This window comes from Mus musculus, chromosome 14 (assembly GCF_000001635.26).
Source record: "Mus musculus strain C57BL/6J chromosome 14, GRCm38.p6 C57BL/6J".
Lineage (NCBI taxonomy): Eukaryota > Metazoa > Chordata > Mammalia > Rodentia > Muridae > Mus > Mus musculus.
The window spans coordinates 122,456,734-122,475,373 of NC_000080.6; the positions used below are offsets into that span (position 1 = coordinate 122,456,734).

Here is an 18,640-nt window from a genome sequence, read left to right on the forward strand (position 1 = left end):
GCAACTGTTCTGTTTTAAAAGAATGACAGAGATGTGCCTTGGATAAAATGTAGCAATACATAGGAAGAATACCTTTATTACATTTGTCCATCACCATTCTTGACTTCTTTCTAAGGGAGGTACACATTTTAAGGTTTTATTTTCAGTGTATCAGGAACCAATAAATTTGTGGCAGAGTTAACCTATTCATGGCAAAATACATAAAATACATATTCCTTTGTTTCATAATAAATAAACCTGTAGCATGATAAAGAATAGTGCAAACTACCATTGAAAAAGTTGTATAAATAAAACAACTCATTATACATCAGGAATACTTTGTCCTAACAAGCTTACAGTACATAAGTTATCCCACCCAAGTTCATACTTTATCTTTTCTATTTGAAAGTGAATAACAGGAAAAAAAAATCAAATAAACCTTTAAAATGTAGGATTATTTTATATTCAAGTTGTAGGTCTCTCTCTTTGTAAAGGAAGGTCTGCATGTTTCCTATTTACTGTAACAATCTGAAGACAACATTAAAAGGTGTCCACGTAACAGCACCATGCACTGTACTAATATACCTATAAACTATACATAATCTCATAACACGAGGCAAAAAGACGTGCAGGAAGAGTCGAGTTTTCACATTACCTTGTCCATTCAAGTAAGCTTAAAAATATATTTTTATATTTTCCCACTTTCTTTTCCTTTTCTTTTTTCTTAAATAAACAATGGATCATAAATGACAATCTTTCGCCAAAATGTATAATATATTTCTTTGGTGTGCTTTGAACTCTTCCAGAAAAAGATCTCCAAAAATAAATTAATTAAAAACTGTACAAATAAAAGTATTCACAGACAAGTTATTAACAAGGACAAGACTACATTAACCACTCACAGCACACAAAACAAATTTCTACAAATCATGGGGGAGGGGGTGTCTTCAGGGTCTCTGAGGATAAATTAGTACCTTTAGCATATGTGTATGGTGTTTCTGATGGACTACAGTTTGCACAGGAGATGTGTTGTACCAACCGAACATAAACTGACTAAGAGTTATTGTCCTAGGTCCTTGACCCTTTGTGTCCTGGCTTGACAGCTCTGGCAAAGGTCACACATTCATCAGCATTTGGTGGTTAACTATAAACCTTTTAAAAATTTTAACATGTACAGCAACTCCTCCTCTTGTAAAATAAACCATACACTTCACATGTCATTATAAACGGAAGATTCAGTCCTTGTGGCACAGATGAAAGGAAATGCATTTAAAAATAAAGACCTTTTTTTTTTTTATTTAAAAAAAAGTCAATACAGTAGTATAAAAGAGGAGTTGGCCTGGTTTTTTTGATTTTTTTTGTTTTTGTTTTTGTTTTTTTTTGTCTTTTGTTTTTTAAATCTTTTAAAAATGGACAGGATGTACCCTAACACTTCCTCAGACATCACTGTGCCTATTGGCATCCCAAAGAACTTATGGTCAAAACCATAACTCCTTACTACTCAACAAGTTTGGATACAGCCAGGAGGCAGCATCTGAAATTCCCTATTTAAAATCAAAACACAAACCAGCAGAGGACAGAGAAAGCACTTGAATTACTTCTGGTTTATAAAAGATCACAGTTTCCCAGTTGTCTGTCTCAGTAGCTTCTCTCCATTTCTGCTTGAACAATCACAGTAGCAGGGTATATGGAGCTATCTTAAGGTGGCTGCACTTGGCTTGACTTTTGGTTTTTGTTTTTGCTTTTTTTAAAATCACACAAGATACTGAAGGAACAATCCTGTATAAAAATATCAGGTTACATTGAGATTGATAATAAAAGCAGCGGAGTTAAAGTGATAAAGTATTAGAAACCAAAGTTGTTTGTTTGATTGTTATACAAAGACTTTTGGATACAGGTACAGTCCAGGATCTGTTGTCAATGCAGCAAGTGTGTGTTTTACAATCAAGAAGCCTTTGCAGAATTAAGTCTCTACCAGAAGGCTCAAAAGCAGCCCTCATTATGGTGTCAAAGGCCTCTGAGAGGCACTCTGGGACATGGAGGGGTCCTGGTTGATGTATTAAGTTCTGACTTAATATTCTTTTTCCCCCCTTTAATACACACACACACACACACACACACACACACACACACACACACAAATTGTATTGGCAGTGTATATCTCAATTTTTCCACTCTTCCCTTGATAGAATCTGACACCAGGCCTGTCCCCCTGCGATGTACAAGTCCGACTTGGTTGCTTTTTATTTGCTATTACTTCCCCCTCCAGTGCTAGAGATTGAACCCAGGGCCTTGTGCATGCTAGGCAAGTGCTCTACCACTGAGCTACATCCCTGGTCCTGTTTTATTTTGTGGTTGTGTTTGTTTCTTTTAGGAGAAAGAGGAAAGAAAAAAAGAAAAGAAAAGAAAAACAAAACAAAAAAAAAAACCAACCCACAACCAAATATCTTAATTAAATTAATTAAATGTACAAACACCATAGGGTTTCATACTGAATAAATAGGGCTAATTAGACCCGGTGGCAAGTCTGAGTCACCAGTTTGTCTCAGGCTCAGCATTGTTTCAGGTTAGGACATGGTCCAAGGACTGCCACTTACTACCTCACTTATTAATAATAATTCTAATGTATCGTCCGCATGACTTCAGGGTTCCCATACATTTCCTCATCTTCAGACTCAGAGGTGGTTCCATTGCTGGAAGGTGTGTGGAGATGGCTGGGGGCCCCACTGGCCTGGCAAACATACCACTCATTGAGGTTGGTCACCTGAGGGGACAGAGTGCTGGATCGACTCCTGGTTGGGTCCAGCACAGGGGACAAAGGGTCACCCACGGGAGTCCCCACCGACGAGTAGCCAAGAGCTCCAGGCGAAGGTGGGGGGGACTTGCAGTGAATCTTCATGTGCTTCCTCAGAGAGCTTGGGTGGGTGTACGATTTATCACAGCCTCGAATCTTACAGTAGTAGGGCTTGTCGCTGGTGTGGACATGGGAGTGTTTCTTTCGATCGCTGCTATTGGCAAACTTCCTATCACAACCGTCAAATTCACATTTGAAAGGCTTTTCCCCTGTAACAAAACATAGGAAAGGTTAGCAATAGCTTCCCAGAGACCTCTCATTTGAAGCAATCTTAGATTAGAACTAGGGGTGCATCCCCCGCACTCCTGAAGACCCTCCAGCTTTATTCCTTACTATAATATCCAGGTAGGTAAGAAAGAGACACTTCAAGAAGTGGCCTGTGTCTATTGTCCTGAAGGCTTTGTTTAGACTTGGCTTGTGAGGGACCTGATGGTCTTGGAGCAGCAGAGAGATCAGAATGAAGTCCAGGATGTACCTCTGAAGGCCACCAAGGGCCTCCATGCTATGCCCTCCCCCCACCCCCTGCACACACACATTCCCTGTGGTCTGAACACAGGAAAATGCAAATGGAAAGATTCTCCCTATTGAGATAAACTCTATTTCCAAAACCATGAGTGCAGAGTGAGAACCCACGAGAAAGAAAAATAGACACAAACATAAATAAACTAAGTTTACAGCAGCTCGGGCACAGTAAGGTGACAATGAAGAGTAAAAGGAAGGCGAAAACCAGACCCTCCTCTGTGCCTCAGAAATAAAGACACCTGTGAAACACGGTCAGTCCTACCATGAGATTTTTACAAGGCTGGCTGGACAGAGGTCAGGCCATTATCCTACCAACTATCCCTAGAACCCCACGTTAACAGGAGGGGGAGCATGGTAACAGAGGACAGAGTGGACATTACCAAGTACACCCTCAGCAGGATCTGCCTGTACCTTGTGCCTAAGGAAATTCATGCTGACAGCTTTCTTCCCTCCTTAATAAGCTAAACTATTTAAAAAACAAAAACAAAAACAAAAACTGAGGTCTTTTGGCCTATCACCTCGTTCAATTTATCTAACAGCTCCAGGAACACAATTCCTTAAACACAAGGCCAGAAGTGAGACTGCTTAGTAAGCTGTTAACTAGGGAAATTTAGCCACATCACTTTGGCTTATAAACAAGAGAAGACAACCGATTATTATAACCGAGTTTTACCCCTCACCTCGATATCTACGAGCTTGATGTATTCAGGTCCAAAACTAAATAAGTCATCCCATAATACTGTTACATACGAATTTTTCTCTTGTTCCACTGAGAGGATTAAAACAAAACAAAACAAAACCCAGCAGCTGCTCAGACACAGAACACAAGGCAATGTTCTTTGTTTTGTATAATATTTTAAAATATATAACAGTAGATAAATTTCTGTGGTTAATCATCTCATTTTCTCTATACAAATATTTCAATGAGGTCTTATTTTTTCTTCATATTTCATCAATGTTAACTGCTCCAATGCCAGAGTATGTAACAAAACTGAAAGAATTTAAAATGCCTGAAATATAACTTTCACTAACTGGAAATACTGTTTAAAAACAATATGAGTTATTCTTGAAATGTACTTCCAACATTAGCCTATGAGTGGAAGGCAAATGCAACTCACAGCATTAATCACAATATTTACAAATTCTCCACAAATTGAGTGGAATAAAACAAAATTAATCTTTTCCTAACAGAATATGAATGTCAGGATTTCTGTGCTACACTGTAAGTTCATGGTAAGCCTATTTAATATACTGTCCTTCTAAATATGTATTATATGCATTTATATTTATACTTCTAATCCTCCCTTCAATATGGAGGCTTAAGTGGTTTTATTCACGCTAAGCAAATACACTACATTTCAAATTTCTCATGTTTCTGAGCAGCTGCCATATCTTGGCTTAGAAAAAAATAAGTGTTTTAAATATGTCTGGTTCCTCCATGACGCTGGAGAAAGAGCAGCAGGACTCAGGGGATAAGGAGGGGAAAGCAAGGTAGAAGTTAGGGCATAAAGAACAGTGGCAGAGGAGAAAATTAAAAAAAAAAAAAAAAAAAAAAAAAAAGAAGAAGCTAGATATAATTGAACAACCCACGCTGTTTAGGGGCCTAACCAGAAAGGCTGGGTGATCCTAGTGTTTACCTTACAGACACTGCCAGAAGGGTCATGTCAGAACTGAACTATGAAGAGTTTTGGAGACTTGGTGCTTGTAGGAAAAAGTAGTGTGGATACTGCCTAGATGTTGCCACTCCCTCTAGACACCAGCTAGAGACAGGTTATAAATGCAGCTGAGGGCACGTGGGTCAGGAAACAGGCCTTCAGGAGTGGCCTGGGGATTAGTCCTTTGATCCATCTGTTCTAGGATCCTAGATAACCCCGAAGTTATGGGAAGGCAGTATGGAAGGCAGGGAAGGAAGCAGAAAAGGTCTCTCTCTGGATACAATGCCCACTGGCTCAGAAAGTCCCAGGACAGCCAAACACTAGGCACGCTATGAACTGAATCCGGAGGTGCCAGCACCCCCCTCGAGGGGCACCCCACAAGCTCCACCTGGAAGGGTCCATGCAACCTGTAGGAGCAGGAACAAGAAATGGAACCACCCCCCCTATCTGGAATCAGAAAGAAATATCCTGCCGCGAGGTCCCCTCTACCACTTGCTGTTCCGGATCGGGTCAGAGGGCAACATGTCCTGTGAAAACCCAAAAGCCATGATTCGAGTAAGTCAGTCAAATTCTTCTTGGTCAGCTGCCACCAGCCTCCTCGGTTAAGGTCCATTCTTCTCCAGAGGCCTGGGAAAGTGGAGAGGGCCCAAAACGTCCTGCCCTGCACTGTATTTAAAAGTTCCCTTTGCCCTTAGGTGCTTGCTCAAAGTATTGAAAGCATTGAGCACAGAGCATGCAACTGGTCTGTTTTTGTTTTTTTAAGCGAAAAGAGTCTCCAGGGAACTTTCCCTTTAGTAAAGAAACTAAGAACTGATCCGAGTTAGGGAAAAGGAAGGGGGCGGGGTGGGGGTGGGGTGGGGAGGCCTGTAAGGAAAACTTCTAGCCGATCCTGCAGGTCAGAGGGAAGCCTTTAAGTTTTAGGGCTTCAAGAGCAAGGCTGTAGGCTAAGACCACCTCAACCAGGCTGCTCTCATAAAGGCCTCAGGCCAGTGGCCTGTGTAAGGGCCTGTGCTTGGGGGTTGCCTTTGCGTTCCAGTCCCAGATGCGCCGATAAATCAGTCAAGTGATTACTGAATGTAAACTCAGGTTACCTAAGTGTCCTCCGAGGAGTAATATTTCCCATCATATAAATCTCGACTACACTCGCCCTCCACATTAGCCGGGCGCGATCGCGCGTTCTACAGGACCAACAGGGCCCATGCCTCTATGGCCCAACGCCTCAGCCTCCTTCACCAGACCCACGGATCCCCGACGTGGGGCAGAATAAGAGGAGGAACCTCATGGAGTTAAGAGTTCTCCCCAAGTTCCACAGAGGTCTTACAGATCCGGGGAAAGCACCCTCTCTGGGGTCTAGAACCTTCTTTTAAAAGACAGAAGCCAACTTCTCCAGTGCCCAACACAATGTAACTAAAGCCTGTGGACCGTGTGTGAGTCGGTGCGTGAAGATATGTAAATGAAGTGTTGAGTGAGGACAAATGTGCAAGGGAGGTCGTGGTGTCACACGAGTGTGTGCACGAGGTCAGGAATGTATGAATTAGTATGAGAGTGTATGTCAGACCTCGAGTGAAAAGCTAGAGTTTCCTAGGGTCCCAGGTCTCTCCCTCAGACCTTCCTCAACCGGCCCCAGGACCTCTCTTCACGGGTGAGGCCGCTCTGACCAGCCTACAAAACATAGCCAAACCCATGCGCCCCTCCCACGCTGTATCTCGGCAACGCGGCGGTCCAGCAAGGCCCGCGTCCCGTGGAAGAAGGGAGGTGCTACCGGGTGACGGTAGCCAAGGTTCCCTTCCCCAAGGCCCTCCGGACCTCCCGGGGCTCGGGGCGTGGGGACTGCGGACCGTCCTGAGTGCCTTGATGCTGCTGTTGCTGTTCCCGGCAGGGCGGCGGCGGCTGGAGCGCGTTGCGGGTCCCGGCCGAGGGGCTGCGGGCACGCTGGAGACTCCGCCGAAAGGGAGGCCAGCGCGGGGCCCGTGTGTGTTATTGAATTACTTATTCATAGAAAAAAAAAGGGGGGGGGAGGGAGAAGAAGAAAAAAAAAGAAGTCACATGTCCGGGTCATACGTCTGCGGAGAAGTAGCAGAAGGAGGGAAAAATGAAAGCGAACAGAAGGCGAGGCGGTGGCGGCGGCGGCCGGGGACAGACACCCACCTGTATGAGTGCGCTTGTGGATCTTGAGGTTCTCGGAGCGCGCGAAGACCTTGCCGCAGCCCGGGAACGGGCAGGGGAAGGGCTTCTCGCCGGTGTGCACGCGGATGTGGTTGATGAGCTTGTACTTGGCCTTGAAGGGCTTGCCCTCGCGCGGACAGTCCTCCCAAAAGCAGACGTGGCTGCTCTGTTCCGGGCCGCCCACGTGCTCCACTGTGACGTGGTTCACCAGCTCGTGCATGGTGCCGAAAGTTTTGGAGCAGGGCTTGACGCCGCTGTCCGCGGACGCCGGCGGACCGGCCAGCTCCTCTGGGTCCAGCCACTTGCAGATGAGCTCCCGCTTGATTGGCTGCCGCATGTAGCGCAGGAAGGCCCCGGCCGCCCCCGGGAGGTGGGGGTGGTGCGGGTGCGGCGCGGGCGCCGGCGGTGGCGCCGGGGGCGGCGCGTGGTGTTGCAGGTGGGGCCCGGGCCCCGCGGCCGCTGCGGCCGCCGCTGCCGCAGCCAGGTTCAGGTTTAAGTTCACGGCTCCGTAGCCGTGCAGGGCGGCGGCCGCGGCGGCCGCCACCGCCCCATAGTGCGCGTCCCCTGAGCGCGGAGCGAAGGGTGGTTCGGCGCGGCCGTAAAGCTCGGCCGCAGCCGCCGCGGCGGCCGCCAGCCCAAGGCGCATCTGGCCGTTTAGCGGGTGGCCACCGGGAGCCCCGGGAGAGTCGTGCAGCGCGGGAAAGAGCGCGGAGCCGCCGCCGTCCCGGCCCGCGTAGGTGCCGCTGGCCGAGATGAACATCCCGGCCGGGTGGGGAGGTGGGGTCGGGTGCTGGGGGGAGCTGCTGCCGGACCGCTGCTCCCCTCCGAGCGGGGCCCCGTGCATGGCCGCCGCGGGGGCCGTGGCGGAAAGGTCCCTCCGGAGGACGAAGTCCCTGCTGTGGCCTTTGCCGCTGCTGCTGCCGCCGCCACTGTTGGTGGCAGTGTAGCCCGAGAGGGCAGGAGGAGGAGGAGGCGGGGGAGGGGGAGAGGAGGACTGGGAGGGAGGAAGAGGAGGGGCTGGAGGCGGGGGCGCCGAGGCCTGCGCGCCACTGCTGCCCCCGCCGTCGGGGTGGGTGCGGGCGCCTGGGTGAGTCCCTGAGGCCACGGAGCGGGCGGCTGGTGCGGGAACCTGGGACAGCCCGGGGAGCCCCTGGGAAGGAGGACAGGGGCCCTGCCCGCTGGCCTGTGCCATGTGCTCGGGTCCGAGCGCAGTGCTGGCTACGCCGGGGTCAGTGCCTAGGTCCCGCGGGTGGAGGTGCATGGCGACCGCGCGGCGTTGGGAGTGGGCGGGCGGGCCGACCAGCACCGGGAAGCCTGTCATATTCTGAAGCTGTTGGGCCTGAGCCGTTGCCAAATCCGCTAATCTCAGCGCTGGCGGGTTCCTCTTGCTCAAAGGGGGCTCCATCATAACTATACAATCAGGCCCATGGACCCTCACTGGGGGGACTTTTTCCCCCTCTGCCCGCCTTCAAAAACATGTATATATTAGGGGCTCTTTAACTTCTTGTGTCCGGGCCTCCTAGCTGCTTATTCTTGTCCCCACTCTATCCTCCAGCGATTGGCAGAGTGAACACCACATTTGAGCTGCACAGTGGGACCGAGTTTTTGGAAATGGCACGGGTGGGATTGGAGGGAGCCGTGTGATTGGCAGCTGCCTCGGCTGCGCGATTGGCTCTGGTTCAGGCTCTGGGCCCAGCGGGAAACCGCCCCCGTGTACCACACCGCCTGTGCTTTCACTTCGTGCCCCCTCTTCCCCTGGAGCTCTGCATCCCGGCTTCCCCTGAGATGCCTAAGTTTCCCTTGCAGAAAGTTTGCACTTGGCCGCCGGGCTCAGTCCCCTTCGAATGCCAGTCTCCGGGTCGACCTGCCTGGCGCAGAGCGTCTGCTAGCTCCGTGCCAAAGTGGACGGGAATGAGAGAGGTCATGGGACCTCCCCACCAGGGGTAAAGCGAGGGGGCAGGGGTTGGGGGGGGGGGTGGTGGAAGAAGATGAAGAACTCACTTGAACTCTTTCTACTTCTTCTCTTGGATAATCTCTGGATGCATCTGCACTGAATGACCATCGCATTTGTAGCGGTGCCAAAAACTTATCAAATGGACTCTGTCTGTCCCTGGGCCCACGTGGAGTGCAGACTGTAGGTGTAATAAGGACAATTATTAAACTATATTGGTCACAAAACAATTTGATGGAGCGCGGCAAACTACCAAAGTCAAAATAATATATAATAAATCTTTCCCCAAAGGAACAGTCTTGCTTAGACTTTTTAGCTCATGGATTCGACATGGTTCAGAGGACCTAACCTCACACTACGAGTGGGTTCTAGATCTGCTACTCCCAATTAGAGCTCACGGAGGAGGAGGTGGGCGGGGTGGGGTGCGGTTCGAACTTTTGCCTCTCAGAGAGATACAGTGTCAGGGAAGGCCCAATGGCTACTCTCCTAAGTGTAAGCCTTTAAATAGGAGATGTCTTTTTAAGCAAAATTCCTCCTTGCCCAGAACGCATGCCACATATGTGCCTCGGTTTCTCTGAAAGGACCACAAGCTAGAATAGACCAAATACAATAGTTAAAAAATAAGTATCTAGTCTTTATTTATTAATAAAATAAACTTCCTCCTTAAACTGAAATGCCATGCTTGAAAATCATTTAAAAACTAGGATCCTATGGCCCAGGTTTTTGAATGCTGTCCCTGAGACCTCATTGATTCGGAATTTCAATCTCCCAAAGTGTCCTCTGTTGTTTAAAAATAAAATATTCTTAATCTTGTGATGTTCTAAAATGCTCAAATTCGAGCAAAAATATTTTTGCTACCTTCAATTAAATTATAAAGTAGCAATAGGAGTCGGATGTGACCCCATACACATCTGGAGGTGGAGTATGGGGTGAGTGGAAGGGGGGGGACAGGAACGCAAGATACCATACTTAAGCTTAATTCATTTGCAGTACGAAAGATCAACCACCCCCAAAGCTGTCATCAGATCATAGTCCTCAAAAGAAATAAGTATTATTTCAAAAGAGTTGATTTGCGAGTGCCATTGACATCGGTGTGAGCCATCTGCAGAAAGTAGTCTCCCTATGAACCTTGGGAATGCCATTTCTCTTATAAAGCTGACAAGCAAACAAAGACAATCATGCCATCACATTCCAAATGCCTTTTTCTTTTATTGTAAGTGAAGTTAAAATCTAGGGAAAATGCAAAGGGCATAAGTAGAAAGACACACACACACACACACACACACACACACACACACACACGCAGTGTCAGTGATCAAATCCACATCTATATTTGGGAAGGAGAATTCTTTGATGATAACTTGTTTGGGAGATTTAAACATCTCGAGCCAGACATAGGAAGGTTGGTGGAGCACAGTACCATCTGCATAGATAGTATATAAAGGGAGTGTCATGTTGGGAATTACTACCACTGTCTTCGTTTCCTTGAAGGACATTTCAAATGATTTTCCTTTATTCCAACCTCTTGGCAATGAACATCCATGTCAGCAGTAATGGCAGTTCTGAGTTCACTCCTGCAGGTTATCAGCAAAAACAAAACAAACCCAAAAAGTGAATAAAGAAAATAAGTGCAACCTAGTTTATAATATAGACCATTTGAGCAATTTTATTGTGCAATAAAATGGGTACCTTCAGCCCCTTCAAAATAGCTTTTTGTCAAAATTATAACTGCTTTGTTTTATTGAATTGCTGAAATGTAATGGCTTAATGGGTGGAGGCATGAAGGAAAGGCTGTAAAAAATGTGAATAATGCTACAGCAGGGCTGTGTGGAATCTGGAACCCGCCTCCTTGTACAACTCTTGTTAAACACAGCATGATATGTATCTGTCATCGATTTAATATGTCTTAATTCAAATATAGCTCCCTAATCAATTTCTTTTTATGGGAGCCTTAAAAAGAAAGAAAAGAAAGAAAGAAATTACTTTCTTAGAAAATAACAGAGATTTGGGTGGGTGACTAGAAAGGGAATATTTACAAAGTGAGTTGAATGAATATTCAAATTCATGACCAAACCCAGACCCTAAAAAGATAATTGACTCAGGTAAATCGACTTGAGATGCTAATTCTTAAAAGAAAGGGCTGGGGAGCAAAATTTCAATCACCACCAATAAGGCGCCAATAAACCGCCTGCCAATTAAACCTGAGAATAGGCCTAGCTACTTGGTCATCAGGAAGGCTCACTGTGGATTTCCGGAATTGCCTTGCTTTATAAAAGGGCTTTTTATTTTGTAGACGCCCTTTTTGTTATTGTGATGACCTGCCTGACCCCAGGTGCGCTGTTTCTTTTTCCAGCTGTTTGGGAGCCAGCCGAAACGCACTTAAATCCCGACTTTCTAAGGACACGATAACTGTCTTAGACACTTCCTAAAAAAACAACAATTTCCAGAGCGTTGAAGTGAATAATGTACTGGTTTCCAAAGCAGGGAGTGATAGATGTATTCATGCAAATTCTGTCCTTTTCTGTGGAACTAGCCTATTCTGATGGTGGAACTGGTCTTTAGGACCACTTTCCCAAACCTGTGCCCTAATCTGCACTTTGTGCTGTAGAGGCCCTTGTATGAAGGCAGAGCAAACCTTGGAAATATCGGTGCTGGAGGCAACAAGAGCTTTGGGGCCCGTGGATTTACAGACCTCACGTTTGCTCTAGGAACCCCAACATCTTTTCAGCTCCCCAAACAAAGACGCGGGGAGGTGGAAGGCACAGACAATCCCCAGTTGGCTAGAACCCGATAGCCACGCTGCTGCTTAGCTTCCTAAAGGCCACAGAACTTGGTGCTCGGGGATTCTGAGGCTGGCTTCCCGCTGTCGGGAGGGAGGGCTGTGTCTCCCAGTTCCAGGTGCTGTCCGTGCCTCACTTAACACAGTCAAGTTTCCTACGATGGGTGTGGGCAATTAATAAGCTCTAAGGGAAGTGAATTGGACATTTCCTGGCTTTTGAGCCTTTGTTTGATTGTTTCTCCAAGAGGGCGGGCGGTGGGGGGGGGGGAGACATTTGGGGGACGGGGGTGAACAAGAAAGGAACTGGGGAGACCCACCGAGATGCCTTTTTTATTGCCCTTGCAATTGCTTTACAACTCGCCAGTCCCGCGTGGTTTCTGAGAAGCGGCCTCCTTGCGGAAGGGCTAAGTGCCGGTTGGATTTGTAAAGTCTAAGGCCCTTCAGGTTAAGCCCGAGACGGGTTCAAGGGCGAACGGGGCACACATGGAGGACAGTAGAAACTGGGCGGGAGTGCCCAGGGGTGCTTAAGCCACGCAGGGTGGAAATTGCTGTGAGACACTAGGGATGGTAGTGATAGTCCACCAAGATTTTTCTACAAGCTGGAGCCAGCAAGGCAAACGGACCAGCAAATCTTCGTTTTAGCGGAGCTCTGTCCAGGCAGGAAGAGATGACGACTGTGGGTTCCAGGGATTTTACTACATCACATCCAAGACAGGAAGGTCTGGATGGAGTCAGCAAAGTCTAAAGTCAACTCTTCTGGACACGCTCGCCCCATCCTTTTCCGACAGGGGCCAGATTCTTCACTCTGGCGTCCTCGCGACTGAGATTAATCTGGCACGGGGGCTACGATTGGGCTCAGAGACCTTGGTGCTCAAAATCATCCAGTGGCAACTTGCAGACCTCTGAGCATTTCTCTGAGGATTGCCTCTTTCCCATTCCTCCTGAACTCAGAAACATCAGGGTCTACGGACTCGTGTGGTGCAAGGGGTAGCTAAAAATGTACTTTATGCTAAGGTTTATGATCCCTGTCACACATTCAAGGGTATGATAAGGCTGGGGAGACGAACGTTCCTGAGACCAAAATGCTGGGTTGGGGGTGGAGTGGTGTGTGTGTGTCTTGTTCAAATCCTTTAGATAGTAAAGAACTGGCCCAATCCTATAGCCACTTGACGTTTGCATTGAAAAGCTGTTGGGGGGGGGGGGAGCTTACTTTTACAGTACCAAAGATAAGTTGTGTAAAATATGCCTGTGATCAAATATTCCCATTTGGTTCAAAATTATTTTTACAATTAAAGATAGAGGTTGTTTGAGAAAACCTTTGACCTTCATTTGACCATTCTGATTGGGAATTTCTTGAGAAACACATCGATATATCTCAAAATATACTCAGACGGTCCAAGTAAGAGTCACAAAATGTTTTACATGGCCAAGGTACACAACAGACTAATTTTTTGTTTTTTTAGGTCTGAAATGAACTTTTCTTCATCTCTCATCCTTGACTCTCTTAGAAGTCAGATAACGATGAGAGTAGAAGCTTCAATGCAGATATGTATTTCAAAATTTGAATGTTGTTCCCCCACAAAACAGCATCCCTTTCAGTATCTACACTTCATATTTAGAGAAGCTGTTGAGATAAATCAAATAGTGACACATTGATGCTTTTACTTGTGTAAGCAATATGGTTGACATATGGCATTATTATTTATGAATGACAGCATAAATTGTATTACAAAGTCTACTGCAATAATACTGCACTTTATTGGAAAGCTGCTTGTTTGTAGACAGTATTCAATCCCTAGGTTTGCCCACAAGCCCAAAGGTAACAATCTTTGAAATAATTAAATGCATTCCTGTTCCCATAAACTAGAGCCTCCTGGATTTTGGATTTTTGTGTTGATTCTTTTTATTGTTGTTTTGGCTGGGTTTTTCTTTTCAACATGGAAAACATTCCTATCAAAAAAGAGGAGATGAAGCAAGGAAAATTAGTTTTCTTTTTCCAAAATCACAATTTCTGTCACCCAGTATGGGAGGGTGGGGGTGGGCTGGGTTCTTCTAGCTTCTTCTCCCCTTTTCTGACAAGTACAAAAGTATTTTCATCTCTGTCAATAAACTACTGGTGGGCACATATTTTATATTGAGGTTTTTTTTTTTAATCCGCTCGAACTACAGAGTTTAATTATAAAGAGAAAAGATACAAAGCCATGGAAGAGCTTTATCTTATGAGATCTTCTCATAGCCTCCTTCCTAATGTTATTTAACAGTTACAGCTTTGGCTAGGATTTTCACAACTTCCTCTCCTCTTACATTATACCTTTCTAAAGTCATGTCAAAAGGCTTTTGTTCTATGTGGGTTTTATAGAGGGGGCTTCCCAGAGCACACATGTGGTCTTTCATGTATCAGGGGGTCACCCAACTCAGTAATAGCTGAGAAAGCAGAATCAAAAGTAACCTTCAACTTAATATCCTGTTGATTATCTTGTTGGATTTTTGCCTCTAATATAGATGGAGGTGGTGCTAGATGGAGGTGGTGCTAGAACTCTTGTAGAAAAGGAAATTATTATTATGTTAGTTATTATTTTGGCCTAAGCTACAATGTATTACATACTCTTCTTCACAGCTTCTCTCCCCCATTTTTACACCTTTCTTTAAGGGAAAAAAATTGGAGTGTTACTGGGGCCAAGAGTCACAATAATATATTCAGTGGATAGCCAAGTTGTTTGTATTTGGTGTCTCCTTTCCCACAATGTATACCTTTGTGTGTGAGAACACAGTGGGTGAAGTGCAATGCATTTATTCTTCTGTATGTATGTGCACATCACGCTATAAGAGATCACAGTAGACACCATTCAAAAGGAGTTGCTCATGATTGCTGGGATGTTTGTGGAATTTGCTTCACCTCATCCCTTATTTTTCTTCTTGTAAACACACCACGAATTTTTGATCAAGCCTTGGTTCTCTTCACTCGCCGGGAAATGTACCCTTGCCAGGAGCCCTGTGGCGGATATCCTTCTCAGCCACAAGCTGAGGTTTTGCCCAGTGCAGGTTTTGCCCTGTTTGAAAAGAACAATTTGGGGAAACTTAACAAAGAAAGAACTGGCTTCCAAGCGTTGACAGTTACCGGTTTGGGAAGTTTGACAGAGCAGCCTTTCTAGAAACCTGTTGGAAAAAAAATGATTTGCTCAGTGTCTGCCTGCCTTCACTCCTTCCTTCTGTCCTTCCTTTCTTCCTTCCTTCCTTCCTTCCTTCCGCTAAGGAACCTGAGTCTACTTTTGAGGCAATAGTCCTGAAAGCCTTTGCGCGTTCTCGCAAGCGCGCGCGCGCGCACACACACACACACGCGCGCGCGCGCGCACACACACACACACACGCGCGCGCGCGCGCACACACACACACACAGGCACACACAGGCACACACACACACACACACACACACACACACACACACACACACACACACTTGTTCTTGCCCTCGCTTTTTCCTCTCCTTCCTTAAAAAAAAAAAAACTGTCAAGAAGGAAAAGGTTTTTTTTTTTTTTTTTTTCCTTCTTCTTCTTCTGGTTTGCAGAGAAATAAAACACTTCTGAAAGAGGGGACCGAGACATGACTTTGAACTTGGTTCAGCTCCTCTGTTTCCTGCAGTGAGAGGAGAACTGGAGCTGGGAAAGAATAGCCAGGAGGGCCCAGCCGGCGAGCTCTCCGGCGGGAATTAAGGCATCTGCCCTAACGCTCGGCCCTCGAATCCAGCGCCCAGCCGCGCCATCCTGAATTGCGGGCTCAGCAAAGAAGAAATCAAAGCGAAAGGAGAGAATAGGTCAAAAAAGAGAGGAAAGGAAGAGTGGGGAGGGGGGTGAGGAAGTGGTAGAAGAGGAAAACCTACAAGTGTGAGGGCTTGAAAGAAGGAAATAAGGTCTTTGGGTAGCAAGGCTGTTATTCTCACAACCAATCTTAGGTTAAAAAAAAAAATTGGGAGTGGTAGTATTTTTAGAGCAAACCAATACATGCACTTTTCAGTATAAATTGCTAAATAAGGCAAGCAAATGTGAAAGACTGAATTAGGCAGGCTTTTAAAATAAATGGATTGAAGCCTTTCTGCTTAGATATTTTCCATCTCTCCCCCCTCCCCTCCCCCTGCGGTCTAGCAGGCCAGTGTAGCTTCTGCCCTTTGAGGTAGGGGAATGGGAGGAAAGAGGACCATTTCCTCTCTCCAGCTTCTAGGAAAGCTCATGATTTCGGTCAAGATGCCTTTTTCTTGTGGTCGTTTCTCCCGTCCCCCTTACCAAGGAATGGGGAACACGGAGGAAACAGAGGGAGCCTTGGTAGAAAGGTTGGCTCCAACAGTTGAGCCAGACCCACCTAAGGTTTGAGAGGTTGTTTGATCAGGCAGGAGCTCATATTCATTGCAGCAAATCTCAACAAGAGTCTTCTTCCAGCGTTTTTGGTGATTTCATTTCAATATAAATTTCGAAGTATGTTGTTATTCTCTTGCGCGAATTTTATCTCAGTTTCCAGAGATTTATTAATAAAAGCAGTTCTCAGGCCTGCGAAAGGTGAAGGAAGACGATGGTCACGGGCTGAACCTTTACACTTCCCCAAACTCTTGGCCCGCAATTCCCTTTCCCATTACCTCTTACCAATCTGAGGGCGGTGGGACAGCCATGTTCTTAGTGGGAAGCCAGCCTGGGTTCGAGGGCGGCGCTTGGGAAGCTTTGCGGTGGCTTCACCAAAGAGTGACACTTACCGTAAGCCCCACAGTTTATTTTTTCTGAGGCCCTGATTCTGATACGGCAACAGCCAAATTAAGGCCTAAACCTTGCTTGATTCTGGGCATTCCACTTCCAGAACCAATGTGGCTGTGGACCGGGTCAGGAGGTATCCACCCGGAGGGAGACACTGTCTTTAAATGACGTCTAAACTGCCCCTCAGGGTCTGCTGCCTAGTTTACTCCTGTAATCTGAGCTGAACATGAGCGGCCAGGGCGGGGGGTGGGGAGGTGGGGATGGGGTGGGGGCAGGGGTGAGCTAAGTGCGCCCAGGGGCAGGTGGGGACCACCGCCTGGGATGGGGGCGGTGTATAGACGAATGTCCAGGGAGTGGAAAGAAGGGATAAGTTTGACTATCTGTGTCCACCATCCTTCATCCACGCTTTAACGCCTCAAAGCAAATTGGTCAAGGTGAGAATGGAGAAAGTAGAGTGCCTGTCCAGACTGGGAAAGACCTGTCCTTGTCAGGAAAAGTCTCTTCGCTCCCTCAGGGTCTCGGGCTTGGTGACTCTATAGCTAAGGGTGCTTTGGACTAGAGTTCCCGGATTTTTCGGTGTACTTTGGTAGTGGATGCAATCTCTGGGGAGTTGGTGGCCTCTGACAAAGTATACGGGAGCAGGATCGGGCGGAAGGGGACAAGACCCATAGACCTGGCACCGCGTTAGGCTCGCAGCTGAACTCTTGAATTAGCCGGCTGGTGACGGGAGCCACAGAGCCAGACGCGCGAACGAAACCCTGCATGCTGGCAGGCCCAGTCTATGGGTGCGTTGGGCCGCTGCTGCAGCTGCACAACCCAAGCGGGGCTCAGGGAAGGTGGGGCGGGCTGGGCGAAGGATTGACGAGGCCGTGATGGCCAATAGCGGTTTCTGGAGGGCGGGATGGGCGGGAGTCCCCGTTAAAGGGGCGGTGTGACCAGGAGGCCGAGCCTTGGATAAGGAGGGAGGGATACCCGGGCGGGAGACCCGGCGGGTACGCGGGGGAGGGGAGAGGAAAAGGAGGGGACAAAAAATAAAAAAATAAAAGGCTGCTGCTGCGGCCTCAGCGCCCACCGAAATAAACAGAGGCGGTGGCGAAGGCTGCCCACTGCAGCCGCGAGAGAGGAAGAACTCGTGTTGGCCTCCTAGCATTTGCTTGTGCCGAGGACTTCGCTCTGTCCTCGCTGATGCGAGCACTCATTCCCGGACTAGCGCCCAGAACAGATCGGCTGGAGGAAGGGGGAGAACCAGAGAACACTTTTTTATTGTTGTTATTGTTTTTCAGACTAGCCTCACCCTGCTCCCCTCCCCCTCCTCGCCTTCTCCCCTCCCACAGTCCCCCCCTCCCCTGCTCCTCCCCCTCCCTCCTCCTCCAGCCCAACTTAAAGAAAGAGGGGACGACGCGCCCGTTTCCTTCATCTAGGGGAATTCGTGACCGCTGCAAGTTTACTACTCCGGGCGTCGCCAATGCCAAGCTCGGAGGGCCAAGAGGGCTAAACCCCCGCAGCAACCGCGAAGCCGAACAATACCGGCAGCGCTCTGGGCGGCGTGAGCAAGGCCTCGGGGGAGGGAGCGGCCACCCGAGAGCGCCGTGGACTCGACGCCTAGCCTCCTCCTCCCGGCTGCCCAGCGCCCCTGCGGAGATCAGGTGGAGCGGCGGGTGCGCCAGGCTCTGGGGCTGGCGGAGCTTGTTGCTGTCCGCTCCCTGCCAGCTTGTGTGCGCACAGCCACTGCCCTAGGGCACTGTGGCCCCGCAGCCGCGTTGACTTCATTCGGCGGATGCCGCTGATCTCAGCCAGGCTCCTGGTCCGCCGGCAGTACAAGGCAGCTAGCGAGTGAGTGCGTGCGTGCGTGCGCGCGCGGGGGCGCGCAGGGGTGGGGGCCGCGGCGCTGAGCTCGCCCTCCGGCGGCCCCCCTCTCCTCCGCTCCCCACACCTCCCTCCGCTCCCTCCTCCCGCCCGCCCTCCCCTGCCCTGCCCGCCCGCCCCCGCCGCAGCTCC

General features: G+C 48.0%; 1 protein-coding gene and 1 long non-coding RNA gene across 3 annotated transcripts; both read right to left on the bottom strand.

Moving 5' to 3' along the window:
- Window positions 1-2,426: 2,426 nt before the first annotated feature.
- On the bottom strand, window positions 2,427-8,925 carry Zic5 (zinc finger protein of the cerebellum 5). 2 transcript variants are annotated; one of them, NM_022987.3, is made up of 2 exons: window positions 7,159-8,925; window positions 2,427-3,042 (listed from the first exon to the last, which is right to left on the bottom strand). In NM_022987.3, the coding sequence occupies exons 1-2, from the start codon at window positions 8,582-8,584 to the stop codon at window positions 2,600-2,602; spliced, it is 1,869 nt and encodes a 622-aa protein (NP_075363.1). In that variant the 5' UTR covers window positions 8,585-8,925; the 3' UTR covers window positions 2,427-2,599. The 2 variants fall into 2 exon arrangements, with proteins under 2 accessions (NP_075363.1, XP_006519420.1); XM_006519357.4 differs by lacking the exon at window positions 2,427-3,042 and adding an exon at window positions 6,926-6,998 and having other exon boundaries at window positions 7,159-8,738.
- A 4,718-nt stretch (window positions 8,926-13,643) lies between these two features.
- Window positions 13,644-18,466, bottom strand: 2610035F20Rik (RIKEN cDNA 2610035F20 gene). Its single transcript, NR_045046.1, has 5 exons — window positions 18,170-18,466; window positions 17,715-17,869; window positions 16,260-16,444; window positions 14,658-14,956; window positions 13,644-13,856 (listed from the first exon to the last, which is right to left on the bottom strand). It is a non-coding gene; the product is annotated as an RIKEN cDNA 2610035F20 gene (long non-coding RNA).
- Window positions 18,467-18,640: the final 174 nt, after the last annotated feature.